Source organism: Strix uralensis, chromosome 20 (assembly GCF_047716275.1).
Source record: "Strix uralensis isolate ZFMK-TIS-50842 chromosome 20, bStrUra1, whole genome shotgun sequence".
Classification (NCBI taxonomy): Eukaryota; Metazoa; Chordata; class Aves; order Strigiformes; family Strigidae; genus Strix; species Strix uralensis.
Window position 1 is genome coordinate 12,953,971 of NC_133991.1, and position 25,401 is coordinate 12,979,371.

At 40.2% G+C, this 25,401-nt stretch overlaps 1 protein-coding gene across 1 annotated transcript; it reads right to left on the minus strand.

Annotated features, from left to right (window-relative positions):
* Positions 1–18,726, minus strand: NOS2 (nitric oxide synthase 2). The gene is made up of 26 exons (XM_074890168.1): positions 18,595–18,726; positions 17,379–17,475; positions 16,684–16,806; positions 16,445–16,593; positions 14,247–14,409; positions 13,712–13,803; positions 13,166–13,307; positions 12,617–12,756; positions 11,872–12,046; positions 11,036–11,137; positions 10,184–10,378; positions 9,751–9,833; positions 9,292–9,436; positions 8,981–9,085; positions 8,766–8,815; positions 8,496–8,670; positions 7,901–8,033; positions 7,420–7,498; positions 6,342–6,520; positions 5,534–5,697; positions 4,536–4,746; positions 4,113–4,200; positions 3,539–3,660; positions 2,302–2,450; positions 1,393–1,587; positions 1–807 (listed from the first exon to the last, which is right to left on the minus strand). Exons 1-26 carry the CDS (start codon positions 18,699–18,701, stop codon positions 694–696), a joined length of 3,477 nt encoding a protein of 1,158 aa, XP_074746269.1. The 5' UTR covers positions 18,702–18,726; the 3' UTR covers positions 1–693.
* Between the last annotated feature and the right edge of the window lie 6,675 nt (positions 18,727–25,401).

Below are 25,401 nucleotides of genomic sequence, written 5' to 3' on the forward strand. Positions count from 1 at the left end.
TTGTCTCAATATAAAGACATTTTTATTACAAACAAATCAAGTAAATCAGAGCATACAATTCAAACGTACAAAGTGCTTTTGAATTTTCTGAACCTTACTGCCATAACCTCTGTAACAATAACAACTCAGGTTCAAGTACCCGAATGACAAAGGAGAACTCAAAGCTACTACCTCCTCATGTACGCGTGTCTGAAGTGCATGCAGCAGCTATTTCCACTTACAAACCATTATATTATCCTCTCGTTTGTAACTATTGCTTCAGATTCAGCAAGGCGTGTGACTATACATGTCCAAGGGACAAAACAATTTACTTGCTTTAAAGTGAAGATAATATACACAGTAAAACAATCTGATATAAATAAATTCACAAAGATAAATGGTACATTTCTGAAAAAGATTTGGTTCTAGCTTACATAATAAAAAACTACATTTTCTTTGTGTTTGCAAAAATATCAGATTTATGCTAGCACAGACAGCATTAAAAAAATAATTTGCATTTTCACTGTTAAGATAATCCATTAAAAGAAGTCTCAGAATAAATACCAATAAAAGTTAAATTTAGTATTTTTCTTAATTAAGGCTGAGGTTTAAAAGTCAAATCCTACAATCATATACATGTGTATGATTTAACATGTATAAGAGGATTTGACCCCTTGTTTTTTGAAAATAATAACAAATGTGCAAAAGTATTGTCTAAAACATAGGTTGATTTGTTCTTGGACTGGTGGGTTGCAAAGCTCTTACACCTCTTTTGACTTCATGTGGGAATGCAGCCCCAAAGATATCTTCATGGTATCGCTTCTGGCTCTGCAAAAAGCAAAGGAAACCCAAGAGACGAATTAAATACTGCTAGCTCCTCCTTACGTAACGGTCAAGTAACTACAAGGTCTTCTGCATTCATATGGTTCTGGGATCGTGGACTTTTGTACTGTCAGTAGGAGGAACCTGAGTCCCAGAGACACGTGCTCCAGGACAAGGTCTGGTAACAAAAGGGTCCTAAAGAGCCACCAGACCCAGGCACAGTGTTTTCAGTGATGGGCTGGCTAATTTCTTAAACTCACTTTCCTCCATTGGTACAATAAAGTCTCAGACTCTTGATGTTTCAGACACGCTGCAACGCTAATGTCCAGGACCCAAAGCGAGACACCGGGAATATGGTAGATGTAAGAGAAGAACATCACGTATCACTCTTACACCCTAACCAAACAGTAACTGTGTTTTAAATCCTGGTGGGTGGACTAAGCTGATCACTTAAAGCTTTTTTCCTTGTGCATTCTGCTGAAAAGAAGCTCACGGCAGCCCGCAAGGTCTTGAGTGTGACTTTGAAGACTTCTGTAACCCATCCTGGAACACTGTCTGACTGGAAAGGATGCCTTGCGTATCATAGCGTACCTTTAGCTGGAAGAAATACTCCTCTGCCTGCTGCTCACTGAGATTCAGGTTTTTAGCAAGCATCCCTTTCAAAGTCTGAGCAACATCCTTGGCCATGCGTACGTCTCCACAGACATACAGATGCCCTTCCTCCTTATGCAAGAGGCTGCACACTTTGGTCTCCAACTTGCTCTGAAGAATGTCTTGAACATAGACCTTAGCAACAGAAAAAGGATCATTGGACAAGGTTTCTTAAATGCTACTTTGGCTACTGATTTTTCTAAATTCAATGCAGGTCTATGCAGTAAGGTTCTAAATGCCCTATCTATTGCAGCTGTGTGTCACACCACAGCAAAGGAGAATAAAAATGTCTTCATGCTGTCTTAACAAGCCCCAGATCTGGAGGCTAGACCTGTCTCCTGGTTAAACTAGAGCAGACTAAGACTCTTCTTTTTTAGAACCAGGTACAACTGCCAAAGTCTCCTAACTTGCCAGGAGAGTAGGATAGTTAAACAGAGGATAGCTTAAGTGCTGTTGTTTTCTCCAGTGAGGATTTCATATAAACAAAATTAATTTCCAAGGACAAATGGCCAGAACCAACTCATTTCTAACTCATGGGCTAATCAAATCCTGCAAAATTTAAGATTTCTGAAAATGTCCCAGCTTCTAGGTTCAAAGGCTGTTTGCACTCAGAGAGCCTCTCTATATGGCAGTGAGGGTTTTATATTTATATAGCTTGTTTGTACTGAAGTGCACACTGAGATTCTCCTTTATTTTGAAGGAGTGAGGCCTTTGTCAGTTGTTCGCAATACACTGAAGCAAAATGCTAACATTTTTTTAAAGAACACTGTTAAACATAGCCCAAATCTTAACTTGAGGGACCATTCTGGAAGGAGCCAACCCTTTAAAGAACAAAGGAACCAGCCTTACTTTAGCTTGGCCAGGTTGCCTGGAGTAAGCTGTATAGACTTCTTTCAGAACTCCTTTCCTCTTCATTTCCTCAGTTTCTTCTTTGTAGATGTGATCCACGTTTGGCTGCCGGCAGCCGAACAATAGCGTCATGTCACCACCTTTGACACCTGAAACCAACATCAAAAAGTTTTTGTCTTTCCTGGTAAGGCCTGTTATCTCTTAGGGCTATTCCCATAGAGTAACTAGCTGTGTGCAGCTGTCTGCTCCACACCTGGAACACAGTGTTCAGTTTTGGTCCCCCTATACCAAAAAGATGTGGCCAGGCTGGAGAGGGACCAGAGAAGGGCCACAAAGATGATCAAGGGACTGGGAAGCCCCTGTTGTGTGAGGAAAGGCTGAGAGAACTGGGTTTGTTCAGCCCTGAGAAGAGAGAAGGCTTAGGGGAGAGCTTATCACCATGTTCCAGTACTTAAAAGAGTGGCTACAAAGATGACGGAGACTCCCTTTTGACAAGGAGTCCCATGGAGAAGATGAGGGGTCACAGGTACAAGTTACTCCTGGGGAGATTCTGATTGGACACAAGAGGAAAATTTCTCACACTGAGAACAATCAGCCACTGGGATAATCTCCCCAGGGAAGCGGTGGGTTCACCAACATTGGACACTTTTAAGATTCAGATGGACAGGGGACTGGGCCATCTTGTCTAGACAGGGCTTTTGCCAGGAAAGGTTGGGCCAGGTGATCCTTGAGGTGCCTTCCAGCCTGGTATTCTATGATTTTCTACTTAGCCTTTCTCACTAAACACCTGAGAAGGAGAGCGTGTGTGTTCGTGTGCGACAGCTTCTCATTTTAGGCTCTTGCAGTAGGACTAAACCTGCCCAAGTCCTTGGAGAACTATGTGGAATCACGCAGGTTCCCCAAAGGGGCTGATACAGGCAGGCCAGAGCGTTTCCTCTCCATCCTGTGGCCCCTGTGTGAGCACCTGGGGCAGTGACTGAGCAGTATGTACAAGGACACACAGGCTGCTCCCTCCAAGCGACCAAATACCTCAAGACCACCCGAATGGTCTCAGGTGGGCTGGATTAGCTCTTCCAGTGCAGTGTTCAGCCAGTCTTGGGATGACAAATCTCTACAGGGTTTACTTGGCTGATGTTTCTGGGTGTCTCATCTGTAGAGACTGTGTTTGGAGGACCAGGGGTGTCTTCTGCTGCTGGAGGAGTTACGGCCTCCCTCCTGGGGCACTCCCCACAAGTACCTTTCTTTTCCAAGTCATAGAGACGCTGCTGCCAGAAACTTCTGAAGGGAGCAATTCCTGTTCCTGGGCCGATCAGAATGCATGGCTTGGTTGGCTCCTTTGGGAGCTGGAATTCATTAGCACTAAAATGCAAAAATAGGTTAATTAGGTAATTAGTTTATGACTGACATCTCAGTGTCAGTGTCCTGAACGATTTTGAGCAGCATAGCCTAAGTTACCAATCTGAAAACAGTAATGGGGCTTAACTTGGTGATGGTTGCTTCTTGTTTCCTTCACTTTAGTCACTTGATAGTGGATATGCTGACAGTGGGGATGGTGTCATACGAATAGAATTCTTTCAAAATTTTCTAATGATCTATGATTTCACTCAACATAAGACGTGGTAAAGGATCTCATCTCTGGAAGACAGGGAGTTCCCTCTCTTCTCAAACTTCGATATTCCAACTTGCACTCACCAGTCACTTGAAAATCATATGCAAGCAATGTAAAAAAAAAAAAACCACTGAAGAAGCTGAACTAAGAACCGCTGGGTTTGGGGTTTTTTTCTTTTCTTTCTTCTCTGTCATACACTCACCTGCGTATAAAGCATGGAACTATTTCATTGAGAGCTATTGTATTCAGCCATGTGCTGCAGACTCCGTGGTGCAAAGGCCCTTGTCCATCTAATCAGAGCAAAGAAAACCACCTCTGTCAGTATTTAAAAGCTCTCTGTTTTTTAAAAAAGCACAGTTTATACTTAAAATTATGCTTTTTAAATAAGTGTATATCTAGTAATGATTTCTAAAACAAGGATACACTGATGATGAGGCAGGATTTTAGCAAATCCTGACACAGTATGAACATCTGCACCTCACTATACTATTCTGCATTTATCACAACACAGACTTTTGTTACAGATACGCTTCATGCTACATGGCAGACACAGTTTTTTTTCTGAACCACAATGCAGCCTAAAGATCATTTAATTAAGAGAGAAATGAAAACAACAGTTCATTACCTCTTGTCCTGTAGTTTACAACTGCAACTGTCAGATGAATCTCTCCGGGTGTCATGTCACAGGAGGAGCTGACAGAGTAGTACCTGGGCTTCAGAAATGGCAGCTGAGTCAGTAAGAAAGCTGTGGAGACCTCAGCAGAAGGAAACTCCTCCAGGACCTCCAGGATGTTCGGGCTGTTGTAAAACTTCCATTTATTGTATTCTTCTGTGCTCTGAAAGTCAAAGGCCACCATCACAATGTTACCAGGTCATGCCGAGTTCATGAGAGCAGGGAATATTTGAAATGTCACTTATAAATCAGAATCCTGCTTTACATTCAATTAAATATGCAGGCAAATTAGCAGAGAATCTGCAAAAATTTGCTGAGACCAATACTGGGGTTTCCTAAGAAATTGTTTCATTTCTGAAAACAGAAGTACAGAATAACTGCTGTAATTTTCTCAGACACCCGCTCTCTCAGCGAGGATGCAGAAAACAAAGCAGAATCTGTTTCTCAGTCCCCTGCCATGGAATATCCACAAAGCTGTATGGGCCCAGGTCCTGATACCTACTGAGCCTCACTGAAACCAGCAGGAGAAGCAAGCACCTACCACACCTTGTGAGTCATCCCTCTTACTCTCATGGTACCAAATTCTGACAAAAGCATCTCCCAGCTCCCCTCCAGCCCCTCCACCTGCAAACTGTAAGGTTTTTTAATGGTGTCTTAACAGAAACCGCCATGAGCAGGCAAGAGAAACAGGCAGGCAAAATGACCCACCCAGAACCACACAGGAAATATCAGCTCTGAAGAAATCTTTTGATTCCCACGGCCAAGTTGAGCCACAAGACCACCCTTTCTCTTGCTGTGGTTGGCTTCACAAGCACACAGAATGTGTAACAGAGGGGTAAAAATCAAGCACCATCACTACAAAAATTTCTTAAGCTTCTGCTACACAGCAAAAGGGCACCAGAAGGTCCAGTATACATAAAATAAATCCAGCCCTAACGCTTAACGCTTACCTGACATAAGACTTCCAGTCTCTGTTTGTCTCCTTCCGCTGTTACCAGCTGGGAGAGTTTTTTTAGCAGCTGTTGGGAGGGTGGAGTAGTGATATCAAGCAAGTATGTCAAAGCCTCAGGGAGCGTGCAAGCTGGAATCTTTTTGTCACTTGTCCAGTAGCCACCTGGAAATGAGGGAAATAAAAGAACACTTGGCAATTCCCACGACATTTGACAGCTGTAGAGCTCTGCAAAACTCAGTGTCCTTCAAAATATTTCAGACTAGGTTGCAGCAGGTCTAGACCACACCCTTCCAAGAAGAGGTTAATGTGAGGTTTCAAACTTCTTGTAAGAGGAGGATCTGATGCAGAGAATTGCATGATAACAAAACACCACTTTAAATTGAAAAGTCTTTTATTTGAGGAAATCATCTTCCTGTGTGTCAGAATACTATGAATTAGCAGATTGTTCCTACTAAGATGGAAATAATGGTCATGACATGTAAATCTATTTTAGGACTCTGATATGTAGCAACAATAAGCAACCTCTGTTGATTCTTTTAATGGTAGTCAATGGCCAATTCAGCAACTGAATTACAAACAGTGTCAACCTAGGATAACTCTGTGAACACTGGTGAGGTTACCATGGGCTGCCAGAGTATACAAAATCAGAATCCAGAATTATAAGACTAACTAAAAGCATCATCAAAATACTATTGAAACTTAGGAAAAGTATAATAGAATCAAATTCACTCTACAATAATTCTCAGGAATTTTAAAGAAGTCTGTCAAACATCCTCTGTTATTTTATCTAAAGAGAACCAATTTACCATCAGCGCAGGTTTCAAGTCTGATAGTCTGATCAGCTGGAGGGGCATCCTTGACATGTGCAATGAGGCCATGGACTAATTCTGGCTGGTTGCCTGGGAAAATCCCGATATGTTCTCCGGGCAGGTAGTGCACTTCCTGATTAGTCTCACAGGAAAGCTTAGCTAGAATGGTAACACGACTAGATATAGAAAAAAAAGACATGAGACAGATCTTGGTTACGTTGACAGGATTTCCCTTGAATTGAGCAGAAAAGGAATAAATCTGAAATGACAGTTGGCAAGGGCTTACTTGTGTTCATTACAAATTATCAGACCAGCTTAGCACTTGACAGAGATTTAAACAAATAATAGTCCAGATATGTGAAGTCCTTGTTTCAAAACAAGATGCTGAAGTGCTGTCTGATCTGTCCAGTATAGAATAAATGTGCCTGTAACCAGTCAATGAAAGGAAATGCAGCCCTACTGACGGCTGAACAGCTCGCATCTTAAACCAGCTCGGAGGATTTCCCACATGACTGTACTTAGAACAGGGATGAGAGAGACCTGCCGGAGCCATTCATAGATGCTACTTCTAAGACAGATGTTAGCACTGACTACCCTTTCGTATTTCTTTATCTATTGTCTTGTCTCAGCTTGCTTTGCAGTGCAACTGAACACAGCAGCTTCTTGCACTACACTTTTTCCTTTTGTTTCTTTTTTTTTTTTCTGCTAAGGGACATTTTTTCCCCCTAAATGAAATAAACATTTGCCTGGCATGTAGCACACCAAGCAAGGGAGAGGGACCATACACCTGATCTTCCATATTTAGTAGGTATCAAAGGGCCATATCACAAAGTTATTTATTTCCCCACACTCCGAGAGACTCTGCTGGGTAGTCAGCTCCTATCTGAACCAGAGGAAAGACTCTACGTATTCTTGTGGTCTTCTGATAATTATTTACTTCTACTAACAATGGTACAAAATTCATATATATTTCTTAATAACTGTGGAGAGAAGTTGTTTATAACTAGGCATTTCAGATGTTTAAGATTTTAGTAAAGTGTAGTATTGCAATATTCAAAAGAGTGAGGTATCGTACCTGGATTTTAAACTTTGAAGGTTCTGTCTGAATTTCAGCTTCATGGGAATTATATCCTTGGCATGAATGTTTGCAAGGGCTGTTGAGAAAAGAGGACATGACTCATGGCAATTTTGTGATTAGGTTTGTTTAAAATGTCTTCAAATAATATGCAGAAAAGAACTGAACCATGCTTGCCCTAGAATACGATATACTTCTAGTCAGTTATGTGTCCTATATGCCTTCCCTGGCTAAAAGTAGTGCATCTCAGCTTTTGTTCTTCTGGGGCTGTCAAAATGTACACTAGTTCTGGTGGTCTGATGTTACTGCGCTGCAGAAGATAATGATTTATGCAGTATAAACCAACGTCTTCTTCTCTGACCACTGTACCTTATTGTATTATTCTATCATCTAGCAGGACCAGCATAACTTCTAGAAAAACTTTACAGTTCAGACCTATCGAAGCAAAATGGACAGAGGAAGCGAAGGTGGGAGGTGATACCTTTAGCCAAGTCCATGGTTTGAGAGTCATGCACTATCCTGTAATTCTTAGGATCCCAGCTGTCATCAGAGGTATATATCTTAGGCAACTGAATACTGTTTTTCCCACGGATGTTAAAAATGTCACAGGCAGTCTAGAAAAAAGAAAAAAATATGGCTATTCATAGTTAAAAAAAAATATTCTTAGCGTTGTCCTAATCCCAATGAGGAGATATCAATTTCACAGATTGCTGTTTTTTATTGATTCTGTTGAGTCAAGTGATGTTACAGGGTGCAGTGAGTTCAGTAAGGTTCCACTTCTATACCAGTATAGTTAAAAAACTGATCTACTTCAAAAAATTCTGACGTTCATACTGAGCATTCCATTATCCAAAAGGTTTCATGGAACGTTATGTGAACGTTAAAAAATAATAGAAACGGGGCCCAGCTCCCTCTTCAACTTAGGCAAGGAGTAGAAGAGAGGGGAGTTTGAAATTCAGATATAAATCCAGATATTTGTTTTCCTTCATTTCCCCCCATTTTTATGCGAGGCTAGTAAATACTGAAATAGAATGAATGAACGAACTCAAATATGAGGTCACTATTTATATAGTCACCTTGAATGCGCTGACTGCCCATGTGCGAAAGGCTTCTTCCTGCCCGTTGAGTTCATCTCCTTCACCTACTGGAGTGAGTGGAGAAGCCCCTAGTTGGGCCAGTTTTTGGTCAATGGCATGAGCAAAGGCACAGAACTCTGGATACATGCTGGACCCCAAACCAAACACAGCGTATCTGCAGAAGGAGATAAAAATAAGATCACTTTGTTATGCTAAATGAAATGCAAAAGGACTCAATCACATGCAAACCAAACAACAAAGTATTTTTACCTAATTTTTTTTCTCAGCAATTTCAGGGTGAGCAAGGAGTTCTTCAAGGTCTGTATAAAAATTAATAAAATACTTAAGGTTAGAAAAACTTCTGTTTTAAATCAGAGTATAAGACCCTGGTCCATATCTTACTCAAGTAGATGGGACAAATGGAAGGGCTGTCTTTAGTCTCAGGCTTTGAGTTAAGCCTCACCTACTTTGGAGGTGAATATTACCTTTCCGTTATTTGGAGAATCTCCATTTCCAAAAGTGCTAGTAACCACTAAAAGGAGTGTTTCTTTTTCCAGGTCACAAATGTTGTACTCATCCATGCACAGAATCTGGAAGGTATAAACCTCATGAGAAACTGCTAGCAGACATGAGAACCAGCATTAGCTATCTCTGTGATTGTCAGATACTAAACGAATACGAAATAAAAGTTCTAGCCCAACTTATATTTACTAAACATACAGAACATAGGTTTATAGAATTAAAAAGCTTGCAGGAGCTGCTATAACTAGCCAAACTTCTTTCTCTACGTTCTTACCTTAGTGTTGAAGGCGCAGCTGAACAAGCTGCACAGATTGTTGGCGAGCGTTTCAGATTTCCCAGTCTCTGTCGCATAGATTACAGTGACCTTGGACCTGGTTGCCATCGTTTGTCGCATGAGTGAAGACGCAAAGAGTACAGCCCTGGGGAAAAAAATAATCACATTGCTTTTCATACAGCTACACAGTAATTCAGACTGATTCACAAACAAGCTAGGCAAGACTGATCTTGAGCATGGGTTTTCCTTGAAAGACTGTTCAGAAGAAAGACTCTATAGATAGCCCTGAATAAGAACCTTAAATATGAATGCTACCTGACTGCGGACAGGTAAGTCAATTCAAACAATTCAAGTGGTACCCACTGTAATGACTCTTAAAAAAAAAAAAGGTGGAACAGAAACATGACAAGAATAGAATAGTTGGACAAAAGCATGAAGACTCTTATTTGAACAACTCACTTTGCCAAGATGCTAAACTTTATTTCTTTTTTCTTTGGCCTCCGGGTCTCATCATGCCAGACATGTGTTTTCCATGCGTCCACCTTTAAAAAAAAAAAAAACAGTTAAGCTTCAGGTAAGAAATGTAAAATAATAAAAACACAATTTGTATGTCTTTGAAAGGGCCAGATTAAACAGAATCTGTATACACAATCCACTGTGTACAAATACGGGATCAGTCTCCACAGCATTAAATTGCATTTTACTTAGAGCTTGAGAATTCAACAGCACTAATGTAACCTTCCACAGTACAGGAGACTTACTGGCTATTTATGAATCTCTCTAGTGAACTTTCATTAACTGAGGCTTTTCATTCAGACGTCTTCAGGTCCCATATTATCATCTGCACTGCTGAAGTTGTCTACTAGAATTGCATTTTTTTGGATAAGTGTACCTGGTAGTAATAGAAGGGAGTGAGGACGTAGTTCAACATCTCCTGGTGGAAGACGGGAGTTATGCTCCCGGACATCGGAGGGACGATCCACACCCAGTCGGCCGGGCAGCCTCCTCGCACGCGGTACTCATTCTGCATGTATTTCATGAAGGACTCAGCAGCTGAGTGGTGATCCATGATAGTCACATTTTGTTTCTAGAATAATTGCAAAAGGAAGACAGGTATCAAAAAGCCCATTCTGCTCTTCTTCCCGATGTAGTTAAAGTAATCCTTTTGCTTTTGTTACTATTTCAAGGACTTTATTCAGTGCTGGGAAATAACTGCTATCAGCAACTATTATACAGATACAGATCAGGGTTGACCTTTGATTAAGGACTCTTACGTCGTGGGTTTTGTTTTGTTTTGTTTTTTTTTTTTAACATCAGCATTTTACCTCTCCAGCACTGTGAGTACATGTTGAAAAACCTCTGATTCATTTTTACCCATCTTTCACATTGTTTTGATACGTTAAATAAACTGTAATTGTAAATAGAAGATATGAATCGAATGGCTTTACATAGATTTTGACACTTAGACATATGTGTTAAAAGGATAAACAATCTTGCCCTTAACTTCCCTTTCTTTTTCTCTTGCCTCTGCCTTCACCTGAGATCTTTTTCTGGCAACAACAGGAAATAGGGATTCCTCTGCTTTTCCGGGTGTAAATCAAGAATAACTCTATTGGAATCACACTGATAACCTCCACTGAGCATTGGCCACTGGCACTGCATTTGTATAAAGCTGCTATAAGTGAAAGGAAAAAGGGACACTCAGTATTCAGTGTCTCTCCAGATACCACACTCGCTGACTTACTTGGAAGCTATAAAGCACAGCCACATTTATCTCTACAACAGCTCGATCTTTCCATAACGATGAAAGTTTGTTTGTTTCCAGTCCCATTCTTCTCCCTACCTCCTACATGTGAGAAAGAGAGAGAAAAGAGAAAAGCAAATTTATGATGTGGGACTTAGACCTCATGATTTCTCCACCTCATCACATTAATATGCAGGAAAAAGTATTGTAGAAGGGGGAAGAGTCAGTCTTATGCTGGGGAAAGTGATGGCAGCAGAAAGACTTGAGATTAGAGATAAACTTGAATTACGGAGTTCTGGTTCTTGAGGCTATTCCAGTTTGGTAAAGAGCAAGGAGTGGCTCTCCTGGACTAAATGGTTTACACAGTGGCAGGATCTGGTTGTAAGCCAGTTACTTTGTACTGGTAAGGGGCCCAAGACCTGTGGCCAACCACCAGGACTCCACTGCCTTGTCAACAGCAGCTGGAAACTCTGAGAAACGTACAGGCAGAGGCCTAAAGTACTGAATCAGCAGGACTTGGGATAAAATTGGGGAAGAATTCCCTTGGACACCATTTGCTGGTTTTTTTTTTCACAGTTGCAGCTTCACCATTCTATCTGGCTATTTGGAACAGATACTACTAGAGCACTGTAAAAACAGTCATACAATCTGGCAGTCATAATCTTGGCAGCAATTCAAGATGTCCCACAATAGTCAGGATACTGCGTCAGCATTAGTGTGGTGTAAATACAACACCCATCCCAGCAAAGACTGACAGCGTCTCTTTTTCAAAAACATATCACCCACCAAGTTCTCTTCCCTTTGCAGACCAACACATTTCCACTTCCAAAGATTACCTGCAGGATATTGTATCGCTGCACGTCACAGAAGTCTCGCACTCCGATCTCTGTCCCCATGTACCAGCCATTGAAGGGACACCCAGTGAACTCCAGGCCTCCCACCTCAAGAAGCATGTTGGCAACGGCAGGCAGCGCATACCACTTCAGATCTAACTCCTTAAACCATCCATACCTGTTAAACAAGCATTTTGATTTATAATTTTATGTGTCTTTTCCTCCTTTAGGTGATAACCAGAAAAGCCCAGGGAGATAAAGGTACTAACTCCAGGAGAAATGACCCGTGACGCATGGTCTGCAAAAGCTCATAGCTGTTTTCCTTTACTGGGAACTGCCTGCTAAAGAAACTGCAGAACAGTATTAGAGAGTTCTGCAATCTGCAGGCCAGTCCCACAGCAAACATGAAAAGAAAACACAAACAAAAAGAGAAAGGCAGTAAACATTTTATGAGTGCATCCATATTTTACATGTGTGTTACACGGGCAGAAGAAATGATGATTTTTTTTTAATTCTGAGTATGATTGAAATGTAGATTGGGAAAAAAAGATTTCCAACAAAATTGCTACTACCTTCCTTAATTTAAATCTCATTTCATTGTTCTAAGAGGCATTTTATCTTTCAGGACAATTTACTATAATTTCATCCTAACAAAGAACTCATAAAATGACTGCCACAGGCACAGGCTAATAACCTGCCAAGGTGAGGCAGAGGCAAAAATGCAATTATCTAAATCTTGCATGCTTACTTTGGATGCTCCATTGGCACTTCGAGGACAATTTCTGGCGGGAATTCAAATATTTCTGGGTCTTGGCCGTTTGCTTGGAGAACGAGTGGAACTACATCAAAGCGGCCATATTTCGGCTTCCACCCAAGCTCAATGCACAACTATAAATAAAGAAAGTACATTTGGGGTTTTTTTTAGGTTTCCCCCACTGTATTTGAAGACAAAAGGATGTTAACCCTCTAAAACCTGCTGAGGTAAATCCTAAGTGATAAAGGTTATCTTTCCAATTCAACCAGTGTTGGGACATGTTGTTCAAGTACTGATTGTGTCCCTGACTTAAGGGGAGCATTAGCTCACCCTGCTCTGAGATGGAGGGGAGTATTTTTATATCAAGATTGTAAGAAATTCTTGCTCCAGCCTGCACCTAAAGCCTGTGGGGCAGAACATCCCATTCACTCCTTACCATCACACTTCCCTCCCACTCCGCAAAAACCATAAACAGGCAAGAAAAAAAAAGCCAGATGGGTCAGACAAGGTGTCAAGCAGTTGCGACTGTATTTAGAACGGTACCTGTGTGAACTCCACACTGGCAGGGTCTCCTAAGATAGACCCATCTGGCATTTGATAGCCAGCGTATCGGATGAGCTGGCTGTTCCAAACACGAAAATCGTGCTTCCCATCCGTCCTCTGGGGGAAGATAGTGATGGCTGATCTGCCCAGAGAGACAATCAAACCCTGTTACACCACAGCAGCACATCAAACACGTTCTAATTATTAAGACGTAAATTGTTACCAACAGCAATTATTTTATATCTCTAAAATAAATATCAGTAGAAATAAAATCTTTCATCCTCTCTACCCACCTCCCTGAATCTTCAAATCATCTCTTTTCCCCAGGAATTACAAAAGATTTTGCAACATCAGCCATGAAAGTTGTTACAAAATTTCAAAACAGTTGACAGTACACATGAGAGGAACATGTAAGTACCAGGAGAAGTAAGAGCAGAGACAAGCTGTCAAAATATTTAGACAGACCATTTCAGATCTTAAGCAGAGTTTTGAATCCAGATTTGGCTGTGATTTTTGTTGTTTACAATTAAAATTAGAGAGACCTACCTTATATTTCCATTGTTTGTGGCATACTGAACATGACGACAGATATGGTCAAACATCTCCTTTGCTGTTTTACAATCACGTGCATCAAATACCTGTATGTTTCCAAAACAAACGTAAAGAAGATAACTGATTTTGAAACAGTAATGTAAGCTCATTATTTTTCTTATGCATTTAAGGAAATTAAAGATTAAGGAAGAAAGTGAAATGAAAAATCAGTGTTTCTCTATTTAGTTGCAGGTCCACTAGGAGAGGTTCATTTTTATTGTTCTTATATGCATCATTTTCACACGTAACAATCCTCCAAGGACCAAGACGTGCACCTGGTTCCACAACAGTTGGCTCCTACACTAGCACTTCTACATGTTTTCATTCAACTATGAAGTAGAGATCTACAAAAAAAAGTTGATCTTATGATATGTAGAGGAGGGAGCAGTCCTCAGTTGAAGCAACTGGCATATTTTCCCAAAGTAAAGGACATTCTTCTGATTTACAGCAGATGACTATGTTGCCCATAATGCGCAGACTCGTAGGTTACCTGTAGATTGGACCACTGGATCCTCCCAATACACCTCGGCGCATTCCTCCAGGCCTGTTTGGCAGCAAAGATCAGTTCATCCTTTGTCAGATGGTAGGTTCCTGTTGTTTCTATCTCCTTGGTCACTGTTTCCAGTCGGAGCAGGTGTTCTTCTATTTTTGGCCTTTTGAACAGGAAACAGCCATGAAAAGAAACAATGAGAATTTCATTACTTAGAACTGATTTAAACTGCAGATATTCTCCTTATGTTCTGGGTCAAGAAGAGCACAGACACTGCTGAAGCCATAAAGCTTCTGAGCATCCTTTTGCACAAGAAGACTTCTACCTACATCGCTGGTTTAATCTGCCAGAACGCAGGTAGAGTACACTTCCAGGCAGGGGATCAGCATCTACGTAGGTTGAGATATGGCAAGTTTGGAGAAACACTGCGAAACCTGCTCCTGTTACAAATCTGCACTCTATGGATGTAGGTCAATATAAAATGTTCTTTATGAAAACATCCATTACATCACGAAGTCAGCAATTTCGCTGTGCTTCAGACATGAGAAATCACCATCATCTGTTCCCCACCTCCCCTCTACTTTGGTCCCCAGAGCATAGCTGTTACCTACCGCAGCAGCCCAGGGGCCCAGATTTTTGTCAAAAAGCAGAGAGCGTTCTAGGTAAAGGGTTAAGTACATAGGACTCTGTCTGAGGACAGCTGAGGAGAGTTCTTCCTGGCTTCAGAGTTTAGGAACTGTTCTTACTGAGTGCAAATGACAGAGCTTACTAGCCTAATGAACACACTAACACACTAGAAATTTAAGTAGCAACACCACCCTTTCACCACCCAACACACACACGGATTGATCACAAGCTTTTCTGTGTACGTTTTCAGTTTAACTTTGGATTTTCTAAATTAGTTTGGAAAAAATTGTCAAATCACAAGCAAATGAAAATTAGAGAACAGGCTAGCTTCAGCCCAAAAGTAGGATTATAGTGACTGTTGTCTCAAAGTTCTATTATTTTCACAGGGACACCGCTCTTCTGAACAAAGTAAGTGGGATTTTCATTCCTAAAAGGAAGTGCTGAGCAACTCCTTTGTCAGGGAAACCAACTCTAAAATTCTTTAGTTTGATAACAGAGAATGCAGTCAAAACATTAGGAAACATTTATCACAGCACAGACAAAAATTGTTTTGTTGCCTTACAGACAGAATGAAAATAGCCTGCACTGTCTAAGAGTTTTCACATTTTCAACAAGATGAAAGATCAAGGGCAAGCATGTAAGATAGTGTAAATCAGTGTGATCAAATAGCCATGAGCAGAAACACAGAGAAGTGCAAATGTAATAATGCTGGCAAGTGAGTACAGCCTGTGTGTAAGACAGGGACTTTCAGAAAGATTCAGATGGAAGAAGGCTTTGTAGAAGAGTTCAAAGTGTCTAAAGAAGTAGCCATTATGTGGCTGAGTCCCTTTGAAAGTTTGATAATGTTTTATAATGGGATGAGCAAACACTGAATTGTCACTTGAAAGCTTGGCATGTGAAAACTTTGTCACTGCAGACTCTTGGACCTCAACCAGATGTTCCAGTTTTTCCTGCAACAAGAGGTCTCTGCACCTTGTCCATTTTTGTGAGAACACAAACCTCGTTTCTGCAGCTAGAGCATCCCTCTCAGCATGCTCAGCAAGCTTATGTTGATGATAGCACAGAGCAAGGTTGAGAAGCAAGAGAATGGCCTTCCAATCTTAGGCTAAAGCCTTGAGAGTCAAAACAGAGAACAAAAGAACACAGAGAAAAGATACTTGGAACAGCACAAACAAAAAGCATCATCCCCACTATTCACATCCAAGGTTGATCTGAGTAGAAGCTAATCCCATCAGCACCCCACGTTACGAAAACAGAAGGTAGCATTCTGGGAGAGCCCTAACCAAGCTGCTTACAACACACGTACTGAAGTGTAACGCACTCAGAGGGGGCTGAGGCAAGCACTGTACAGAGTCCATTTCTGTATTCCCAAGACCTGGGATTGGCAGATATAGCATATGAAGTGCAGTAATAGTTTTATTTACCTTTTCTAACAGGCCTTATCTATTTTTTGAATACACGCTATGCATAGTTACCGATAGCTGTGAGGAAACCAAACACTCCTACAGTCTCACAGACAAGTAGGTAGGTAGAGGACTTCTGTACTGAAAATGAAGGTAAAGTTGGCTTACTCTTTAAATGAGTTGTAGTACTGCTTGATAAAATCTATTGCCTGAGGTAAAAGCTCTGCAGGTGGAACTGGCCCATCTCTAGTACCTCTCACCAGGCCCTTTGGGGTCATGAGTGCCCCTTGGCAGGCTTTGGTCCGGCAGTTGATAACCTGAAAAACAATAAAATATGAAAAAACAATGTTGCACTCTGTACCTTTTCAAAGTTATGAAAAATCACTGTTCAGGTTTCCATATCTTACCTCCTTTGCTGTCAGGTGTAGTGTGTCAAGAAAGCTGGATCCATTTGCCAAGTTTCTTATTTTCATGTGTCTTGGACATCTTGATATTTGGTTTGAAGCTTTGATACCATTTTGGGGAGGGTTCTGGACAGAGAAAAGATAAAAATACATACTGTCTTCAGAACTATTAAATATCTTAAAGCTTCATTTATATTTTATTTGACCATTAAAATGCTACAAATTAAATTCAAGAAACTAGGTATAAATGTGATCTTCTCCAACGTGAGTATTTATTTGAGTACAAAACTATTGACCTAATCCACAGTTTGATATGAAATGGGAAAAAAGTATTTCTGTACTAATCAAACAATATCTGCCACTGCAATCACCCTTTAAATTTCAATAAGGCCTCTTAACATCATAGTTAGTCTCAGGAAAACAGTGAACCAGACAATTTTAGAGGAAGGACACCTCTGCTACTAAAGGCTGGGTTTTCAAAGGTGAATGAAGGAATCCGGCGCTCCAACCCCACTGGGTCACCTCTTAAGTCTTACCAAAGCTCCTTTTTTCTCAGAAAAGATCTTTCATCGAAAGATCTCACAGCAGCCCTAACCTCGTGTAACCACAGTTAGTCCTCACACAAGAACTTTTGGTTCTGAGCAGTGAGCACAACCCGTGTGACCTGTTAGTATCAAACAAGGACGCTAGAAACAGACCTCTCTGCCATCACTGGCCTTTGCTGAAGTTACGATGGGCGGCATCTCCACCTGCTTCTTGCTCAGCTCGTAGAATATGGCATCATCATTTTCAAAGCTTTAAAAGAGAGAGAAACAATTCAGCATAACGCAATGCACTGAGTTTCTGTTAGTTTTACCTTCAGCATAGCAGGGGGATGCCCAGAGCTGTCTCTGAAAGATGTACTGAGTCAATAAGCCAACCATTGGCAGCAGCAGGGGGGGTGGAGTGGACTACAAGTCGATACTAAAGCTACAGTCGCCCTTTCCAGATCACTGTGTGGGAATGAAAACAACAGATATGGCCTGCATGGTAAAGGTTGAGTATCACTGCTCTAAGCCAAACAAAGGACATCTGTACAGTTATGATCCGGCCAGAAAATACTCAGAGAAATTAAAGAGGTTGAAATCTTCAGGGAATATGTGTGAAAATTTCAGCTAGGTCTAGTCTCCAGCTTATTAAGCAAACAACACACTTTTTTACTAAGTTCCTTTGCTTTCTGCATTGTCTTACTTTCTGGACTCCTACTGTTTAATTTGATATCAGGTTTCATAAGATGTTCAAAAACACCCAAGAGGCATCCAGACCACAAACTCCAAACAACAGCCTTAGTTTGGAGAGGGCAATGATGTGTTTTAGGTAGCAGAGCACTAGTCAGCTTCACGGATCTCCACATTTGAATATAAACTACTTTGAGCAATGACAGGAAAGGATAGGGAATGGGCAGAGAAAGAAACAGTTTGCAACAGAAAACTGAAATAAGTTAACAGCCTGAAACTGAGAAATTTAATATGCATGTGCAATTTATTTTACACATTGTCTTGTATAAACTGTATCACAGAAATACTTTACCAATTACAGCATTAATAATCACTTTGCTACTTTTTATAGCATACACATGCCTCTTAAGTCCTAGCATACATGAAACCATTACAGCACACCAAATACATTTGGAACTATGAAAGAGAAAGCAAGATGCTTTCCTTCCTCAATGGTTGTATAACTTAGACACAAAAGCTTAAATGTACCTTAACAAATCAACACCACCCAGTGACCCCCCAGGGACAACTGCTCTTTGGTTAGTATTACTGCTGCTTTGGAAACACGTGACAGGTTTCTCTAGAACCCATCTCACTTCATTCATTTTCAATGAGAGAGAAACTACGAAGCTGTGAACTATGAACTGAAGCATCTTACCCATGGATCTTCCTGTTTTTCTCCACGTTATTATTGATATCCTTCTCTTTGGGGGACTGGTTCTTAGCAGCACGAGGTTTGAAGGCAAACTGCCATGGGCACAACATTTTGTATGCTTTATTTACTACTTCAGTTCACGGTGCTGAAATCTTGTTTTGCGTGATGTGGGAACACTTCTAAGAAGAGAAGAAAAACAAGGTCGGTTTTTGACTAAGAAGGTAACTCCCTTTAAAAGGGCTCAGAAACTCACCAGACTAACTGATCTGATCTAATTAACCTCCTGTTTTAAAAAAGGAAAATTACTTGACTCAGAGTATTGATGCTAAAATTAACAGTCCTCTTTGTCAGTGTAATGCTGCAGCCATGCCTTATTTTAAAATACTGTCAAGAGAATTTCAAATGTCCACCAGTTGCATAAACCAGCAAATATCAGTATCTAAGAAAAATACATGCATGCTTTAGTTCTGTGAAAAGCATGCCTTCACACTTGTTTTTTTCTAAGTTCTGTGTTTTCAAAAGTTTGTTAAGTGTTATCAAATGTTAATTCACATCACTATATGCTAGCTAGGAAAAGGGATGTAAAATGTTGCTGTGTTATTCACATAGTAATGAAAAAAAAAATTGGTCTGTAAATTAACCAGAACATTTTGCAATGTATTCATCTGCCAGAGACACACGGAATTCTGAGATTCTGAATTCTGTATTTTGTAAGATACATATACATAGCATGTATTTGAATGTAACATATGTATAAGAAGCTATGAATGCTATTCATGTGAACATACATTTTCTGCTAATTTCTGATCCTAAAATGGATTTTTGTGCCAGGTAAGGTGTGACAGGAGAAAAAGAGCAAACTAGTACATTGCTAGGTTAAGCAGAATTAGCCTCAGCGTTTGAATCTGGTTCATAACAGAAATCAAAACCAGATGTTTCAAAAAAATAAAGAAAAAAATATACATTGCCACATATTCCTGATGTAAATTGTGTATTGTTTTGTTATTTATATTGCTTTTTCAGTAGAAATAAAATTTATATTGCTGGGCTTCCAAGATGCTGTCTGCTGTAAAATCACAGGGGAAAAGAAACGCACGCAACTATCTGTGCAGAAACTATAAGGTGTTAGGACTTGCCTGTTACTCAAGTAAAAGGAATAGTGTGTAGTAAGTGTTTCTCTACAGCTACAAAATATGAACAAATCTAAATTACTATTCTTCAACAAAAAAATGATGCAGTGTGACTATACATTTTTGTAAAACAGGGGAAAAAGAGCGAAGAAAATGATAGGGAGAGAGAAAGAAAGAAAGAAAGAAAAGAAGAAAGTTTAAAAGAAAGAGAGAAAGAAAAACAATTAGAATGAGAAGAAAAGGAAAAAAACAAAAACCAGAAAAAACCAGAAAAACCGTAACACAAAAAGAAAAAAGTAAAAAGAAGAAAAAAAATTATAAGATGAAAAATAAAAATAAAAGACTAAAAATAAAAAATAAAAACTAAAAAGAATAATAAAAATAGAAAATAATAAAAAAGGGAGAAGACGACACCTTTTCCATTGACTGGCATTCAGAGTAAGAACTTGCTTGCTTTTCAGATTCTCCACAACAGTTCTTGAAATAACATTTACAGCATTACCTGTTACATGCACAAACCTTTAAATCAGCAGAAAGGGGGATAAAGTTTTCAGAGCAGCAGAACAGCCTGGAAGTAGAGCAGGAGACTGATTCCAACACTTTTTCTGTAATTCTCCAAATGAAAATAAATAAATAAATACACAGAAAAAGAAAAATACACTTTGCCATGCAATTACTTCACTTGGGAGCTGCAGAGCGACCCCAGCCCAGCGCTGCCTTACCCTGCTCCGGCGAGAGGCTTCTCCAGAGCGGCCAGGTGAGGGGCTTCTCTGCTGAAGTTTCTTTCCTTTAACCTCTCCTGCTCTGTGTCCCTCCGGCGAGGTAAAAGCATTTTATACTCCAGCACCACGTGTGCAGAACAGACTAAGGCTGGACAGTGGACGCAGGGAGAGTCCCAAACCGGCGGTGTTTGTCAGCAGCGGCGGGGCTGCCGCGGCGTTAGGTAACGCGGGCGGCGGGGGGAGCGCAGTGACTCCTCCTGATGTTACCAGCATCCCCGGCCCCTCCTTCCTGCCCAGCCCGCCGTCATCACTTCTGCGTGGCCTCGGTGAGAAGGACAGGATCGCATGAAGCAGTCGGGCAATGTTCAGATAAAAGATACGGAAAGTACTTGCAAAGATCTGACTGGGTGGCCGCTCTCCTATACATTGAACTAGCAGCTGCAGGAAGAGAGCAGCGGCTGCAAGAGAAATTTTACAGAAACACAGAGCTTTATTTAGGACATGGACCGGTAAAGCATTTAAACAGGTGATTGTAACTAAGGTCAGGTATTTTAACGTAAATATATTACTTCCTTATTTAGGATCCAAGTTTTCAAGGATCTTTCTCAATAGAGTACTTGTAGAATTTCTTCCTCTCCAGAGCTCCCTATTCCATCCGTTGCTGCCTGTGAGGTTTGTCCCTTTGTGCTTTTCCAGTGCACTAGAAAAACTGGAAGGAAACGGCAACTCCCTGAAGTATAAACTATTCCCACCATGTGTGAATACCAGAAGGACAGTTAGGTGGTGGAGATGGGATTACTGAGTTGATTTTCAATTTTAGGCAACGTGTGGGCATTTACATATTACAAAATCAGGTTTCTACCTGCCTGAAAGCCACAAGCCATCCCAGAGCCAACGGTGGCACGAGGTGCAAAGTGCTGCCAGGCAACTGCAGACTGGGAAATGCTGCGGTATGTCCGTACGCTCCCGGGGATTCGGGGCCCAGTTACTTGTTCATTGATATTATGTATGACTATTTTAAGGAAACTGTTTAGAACTGTTTTCAAATTAAAGACAATTCTTAAATCTACTAATACAAGATCAAAATCATTACAATGATAACTAGAGAAAGATTTACTGGTGCTGATCAAAGATCTACAGAAATAAGGCAGAATGCTGCAAGAGAAACAAGGAAATGCAAGTTCACATTTTTACTGGACAAGCTCAGGCAAGGCATTTTCTTTCTGTGTCTAGTTTCTCTATTTAAAAATTATGTGCTTGTGTAAAGCACTCCCAGAGGTAAACCAAGTTATGTGTACAAGTGTTCATGCATGAATACACCTGTATATATCCATCCAGGGTTGACAGAGATGAATCTCTTGAAAAATAGACCTGAGTTTTCTGTAGTTTGAGCATTCATCTGCTTGACTGTATCAAGCCCATGCTTCTTTGTTTTCACTGCTCGTGAATGTTCACACTCAGATTTGTTTGGTTTTTTTTTTTTTTTACATGATGCCCATCCTCTCACTGGAATTATCACTTGACATCCCTTTGTTTAGAACATTCCAGACATCTAATCAGCAGGCAGAAATAATGTGTGAGCTGTGTGACCCAAGGCCATGCCACAAATTTCTACCTTGCTTCTGATCCGTCACAGCTCTTCCCAAACCATTCAGACAGTGGTAATTGCTTGAGTGTGAATACAACTCCGTGTTCTCAAGGGTCAAATTGAAGGTGCTTGACCCAAAAGGAAACTTCAGAGTTCAAAGGACAAGGTTACACTCTTCTTTGCATTTGTTGTTTTGTCAAGGTTTAAAAATTTTATTTGCATCCTCCCCTTTCTTATTAAATCTGTTTTCTACAGAACATGGGGAATTGTAATGTCTAGTACTGTAAAAAAGAACATCTCTTAGTAGAAATTTAAGTGAATTCAATTATATCCAATAGTTTCTAAGCTTTTATTATTCAGCCTCCTTATTACCCTGTGCTTGGAGACTGCTGAAATCAAGGAAAGACTATGTAGAGATTGGATATGAAAAATCAGATTTGGAATGACCAGAAGAGGAGAAACATCTTCCTTATAAGAATTGTTTAAAGGACTGGCTGAGGTAGTGATTCAGGGAACTGCTTAATCACTCTGGTTTTTCAAACAGGACCTGCTTTTTTCCTCACTGAAAATGATAATAAAACTCCCTCTGTATAATAAGAACAAGAGAGCACCATTCATTTCTTAGGTGGAGCCAGAGATTAAGATCACTGTGCACTCCTTCTACAAATATTCTACACTGCTTGGAAAGGTCTTCCCTCAGAAAATCAATTCCACACATATTTCCTATTTTTGCACAGCCACTTCTGCCTCTGCCATATCAAAATACAAGAACTAGTTGCTTTTCTTGCATTAACTTTGATGAAAGATGTGCCCTTTCAGAGCAGAATGTTTGACCTATTCAATGGCATTCTGACCACGCTGTCATTTTGAGTTAAATTGTTTTGTTTCTGAAAATGTGATGGCCTGTAGCCTCAACAATAAGCTTTCTGCAATTTCATTCAAATCAAGTCACATTCTTTGCCTGACTACAGTATTCTGCATCAGCTCAAGAAGTTATATTCTTAAAAACATTTAAAAAACAAGCTCTGTTTGTAAGGTTGCTCCTCTGAGATCGGGACACCTTGAGTCTTCAGAGAACTATTACACTGAGGTGAAGCTGATAACAAGGGCTGATTTTTCTAACGTCACGTAACCCTACAGAGATGATGTGCAATTGTCCCAACTTTCCATAAACTACTAGCCATTATTCTGTAACTCCCTTTTCCTAACTAATCTAACTATTTTCTAATTATTTGACATGTCTCCATGATGAGCTTTCAGAAATGTTGCCTCCAGCATCACAAATTCAAAATATAACATTGCAGGCACCTATAAACACTTGGCATCTCAGAAGATGTGTTAAGACTTCACATGCTCCTCCTGGGATAAGGATGAAACTCTCTATTTGCATTTACAACCTGATGGCTCTGGTCTTTATGCATAACAGGAAATTTGGTCCTTAAAATACCAATAACACATAATCATTAAAAAACAGTTGGAAGGAACCCCCACATGGCACCTAGTCCATCTCCCTGCCCATCAGCCAGATCAGCTCTAACTAAGATACTTTTTAACCACCAGAAAACAATTACAAGTCATTACCAGGGGCAGGACTCGGCAAAAAAGCTGTCTAGTAACCTGAGACACCAAAGAGTAAGATAATCAGTCAAAATGGAGGCAGATCACAAAAGACAATTTACGTAATGGAAATGGACTCATGGTTTTCAGTAAAATGCTTACTACTTCTTTCATGTGACCACTTTGTGGTACAAATAATGGACCAAGTGAGTTAAGTTAAGAACATTTATTCACTTTCTGTTCCTTTCCTGGGCTGAAGTGCTGTTTTGCTATGAGACTTCATTCCCATTTTCCAGCTTGCTGTCACTTAACTGCAGAAGAGACATCATTTCCCTGGTAACGTTTCAGTGCGTATTACATACTTAGAAAGTTATTTTAAGACAAGTATTGTCTCTTTATGTTGTATCCAATGCCTGGTATGATGGGCACTGAGCCAGAGGAAAGCCCCCCTCTACTTTTTCAACTCAGAGGTAAATAAATAATAACAATGGTGAGGGTTTGTGTCATAGACTGGGTGCCACACCACGCTAGGATAGTATCTACAAGTCTCAGTTTGCTAGCAACTTTGCACTTCTCATCCAAAAATGTTATCTGCAATAAATATATTTTTAGTTCCCAAATTCCTACACTAAATACCAAATGCACCAGAAACGGAAGAGAAAGCCTGTGATACATAGGTTGTGAAGGATCCAGGAGTTGTAGGATAGGAAGGTTATAGGTGACCCACTTCCATTGGTCTTATTCTTCAGTGGTTGCTAATCTCACGTGGGAATGTTTCAGAGTCATTGGCCTTAAAGCTCTTCTGAGTGGAGTATGGTGAAAATGTTCTGTACTAAAGGATGAAGATAGTGACAACTGCATATGCATGTCACATTTGGAGAATTACAGAACAATATAGACTAGAAATTTCTACTTTCTCACCTTATACTTCTTTAAATGTCTAATAAAGATATGGAAAACGAAACTGGTAACTTCTACCAAAATGCAAGACTTCATCAATTTGCTACATTTAATTTAGGAGGTGAAACAAATGTAAAAATAAAAATAATTCTAAGGACACTTTCTTTCCTTATGACATTCCACCCTTAAATACAGAAAAAAGCTGGCCCATGGAAGCCAACTCCCAGGCATGGTATGTTTTAAAAAGAAGATTTACACAATGAAACAACAGAGCTTCTCACCAATTCCTCCAGCCTTTATGCTCTGGAACCTCAGTAGATTCACTGTTTTTCTTGGAAGCTTTTGGAAGTTTCTGACAAAGAAAGATACAATTAATACACTAATAACTACTGTTAAGAAAGGTATTCCCAAATATCTGCTCATATTGACTACTGCTAATCATCTTCTTTTACACTGGTTTGGTTTTCATTTAGCAAAGAAAATTTGCTTGGTTTGAATATTCCCTCAAACTTTGCAAGATGGCAAAACTGTTTCTTTGGTTCAGTGTTTCGATCACTTACTGTACCTTTAAGGATTTTAATGTATTTACCATTAACTGTAGCATCTTCTTCACTGGCTACTTCATTATTTTGAATTCTTTATAAAGTGGGGATAACAACTTTCTATCAAAAGCAAAATAAAAGTCTCATGTCTAGGCACTTCAAAATATGCAACTACAAGTAGGATCCCAAATCTACTGCCAGGACTCCTTTTTTGTACCTGAGTGGAGTATGATGATTTAAGGTTTATTAAAAGCAACAGTTTTTGGGTGAAAAGGGTCATGTTTCCTTTGCCATCTCCTGATCTAGGCAGTGTAAGATTACACATCAAATGATGACCGGGCAGCACGGTACCTTTCAGAACACAAACGTCT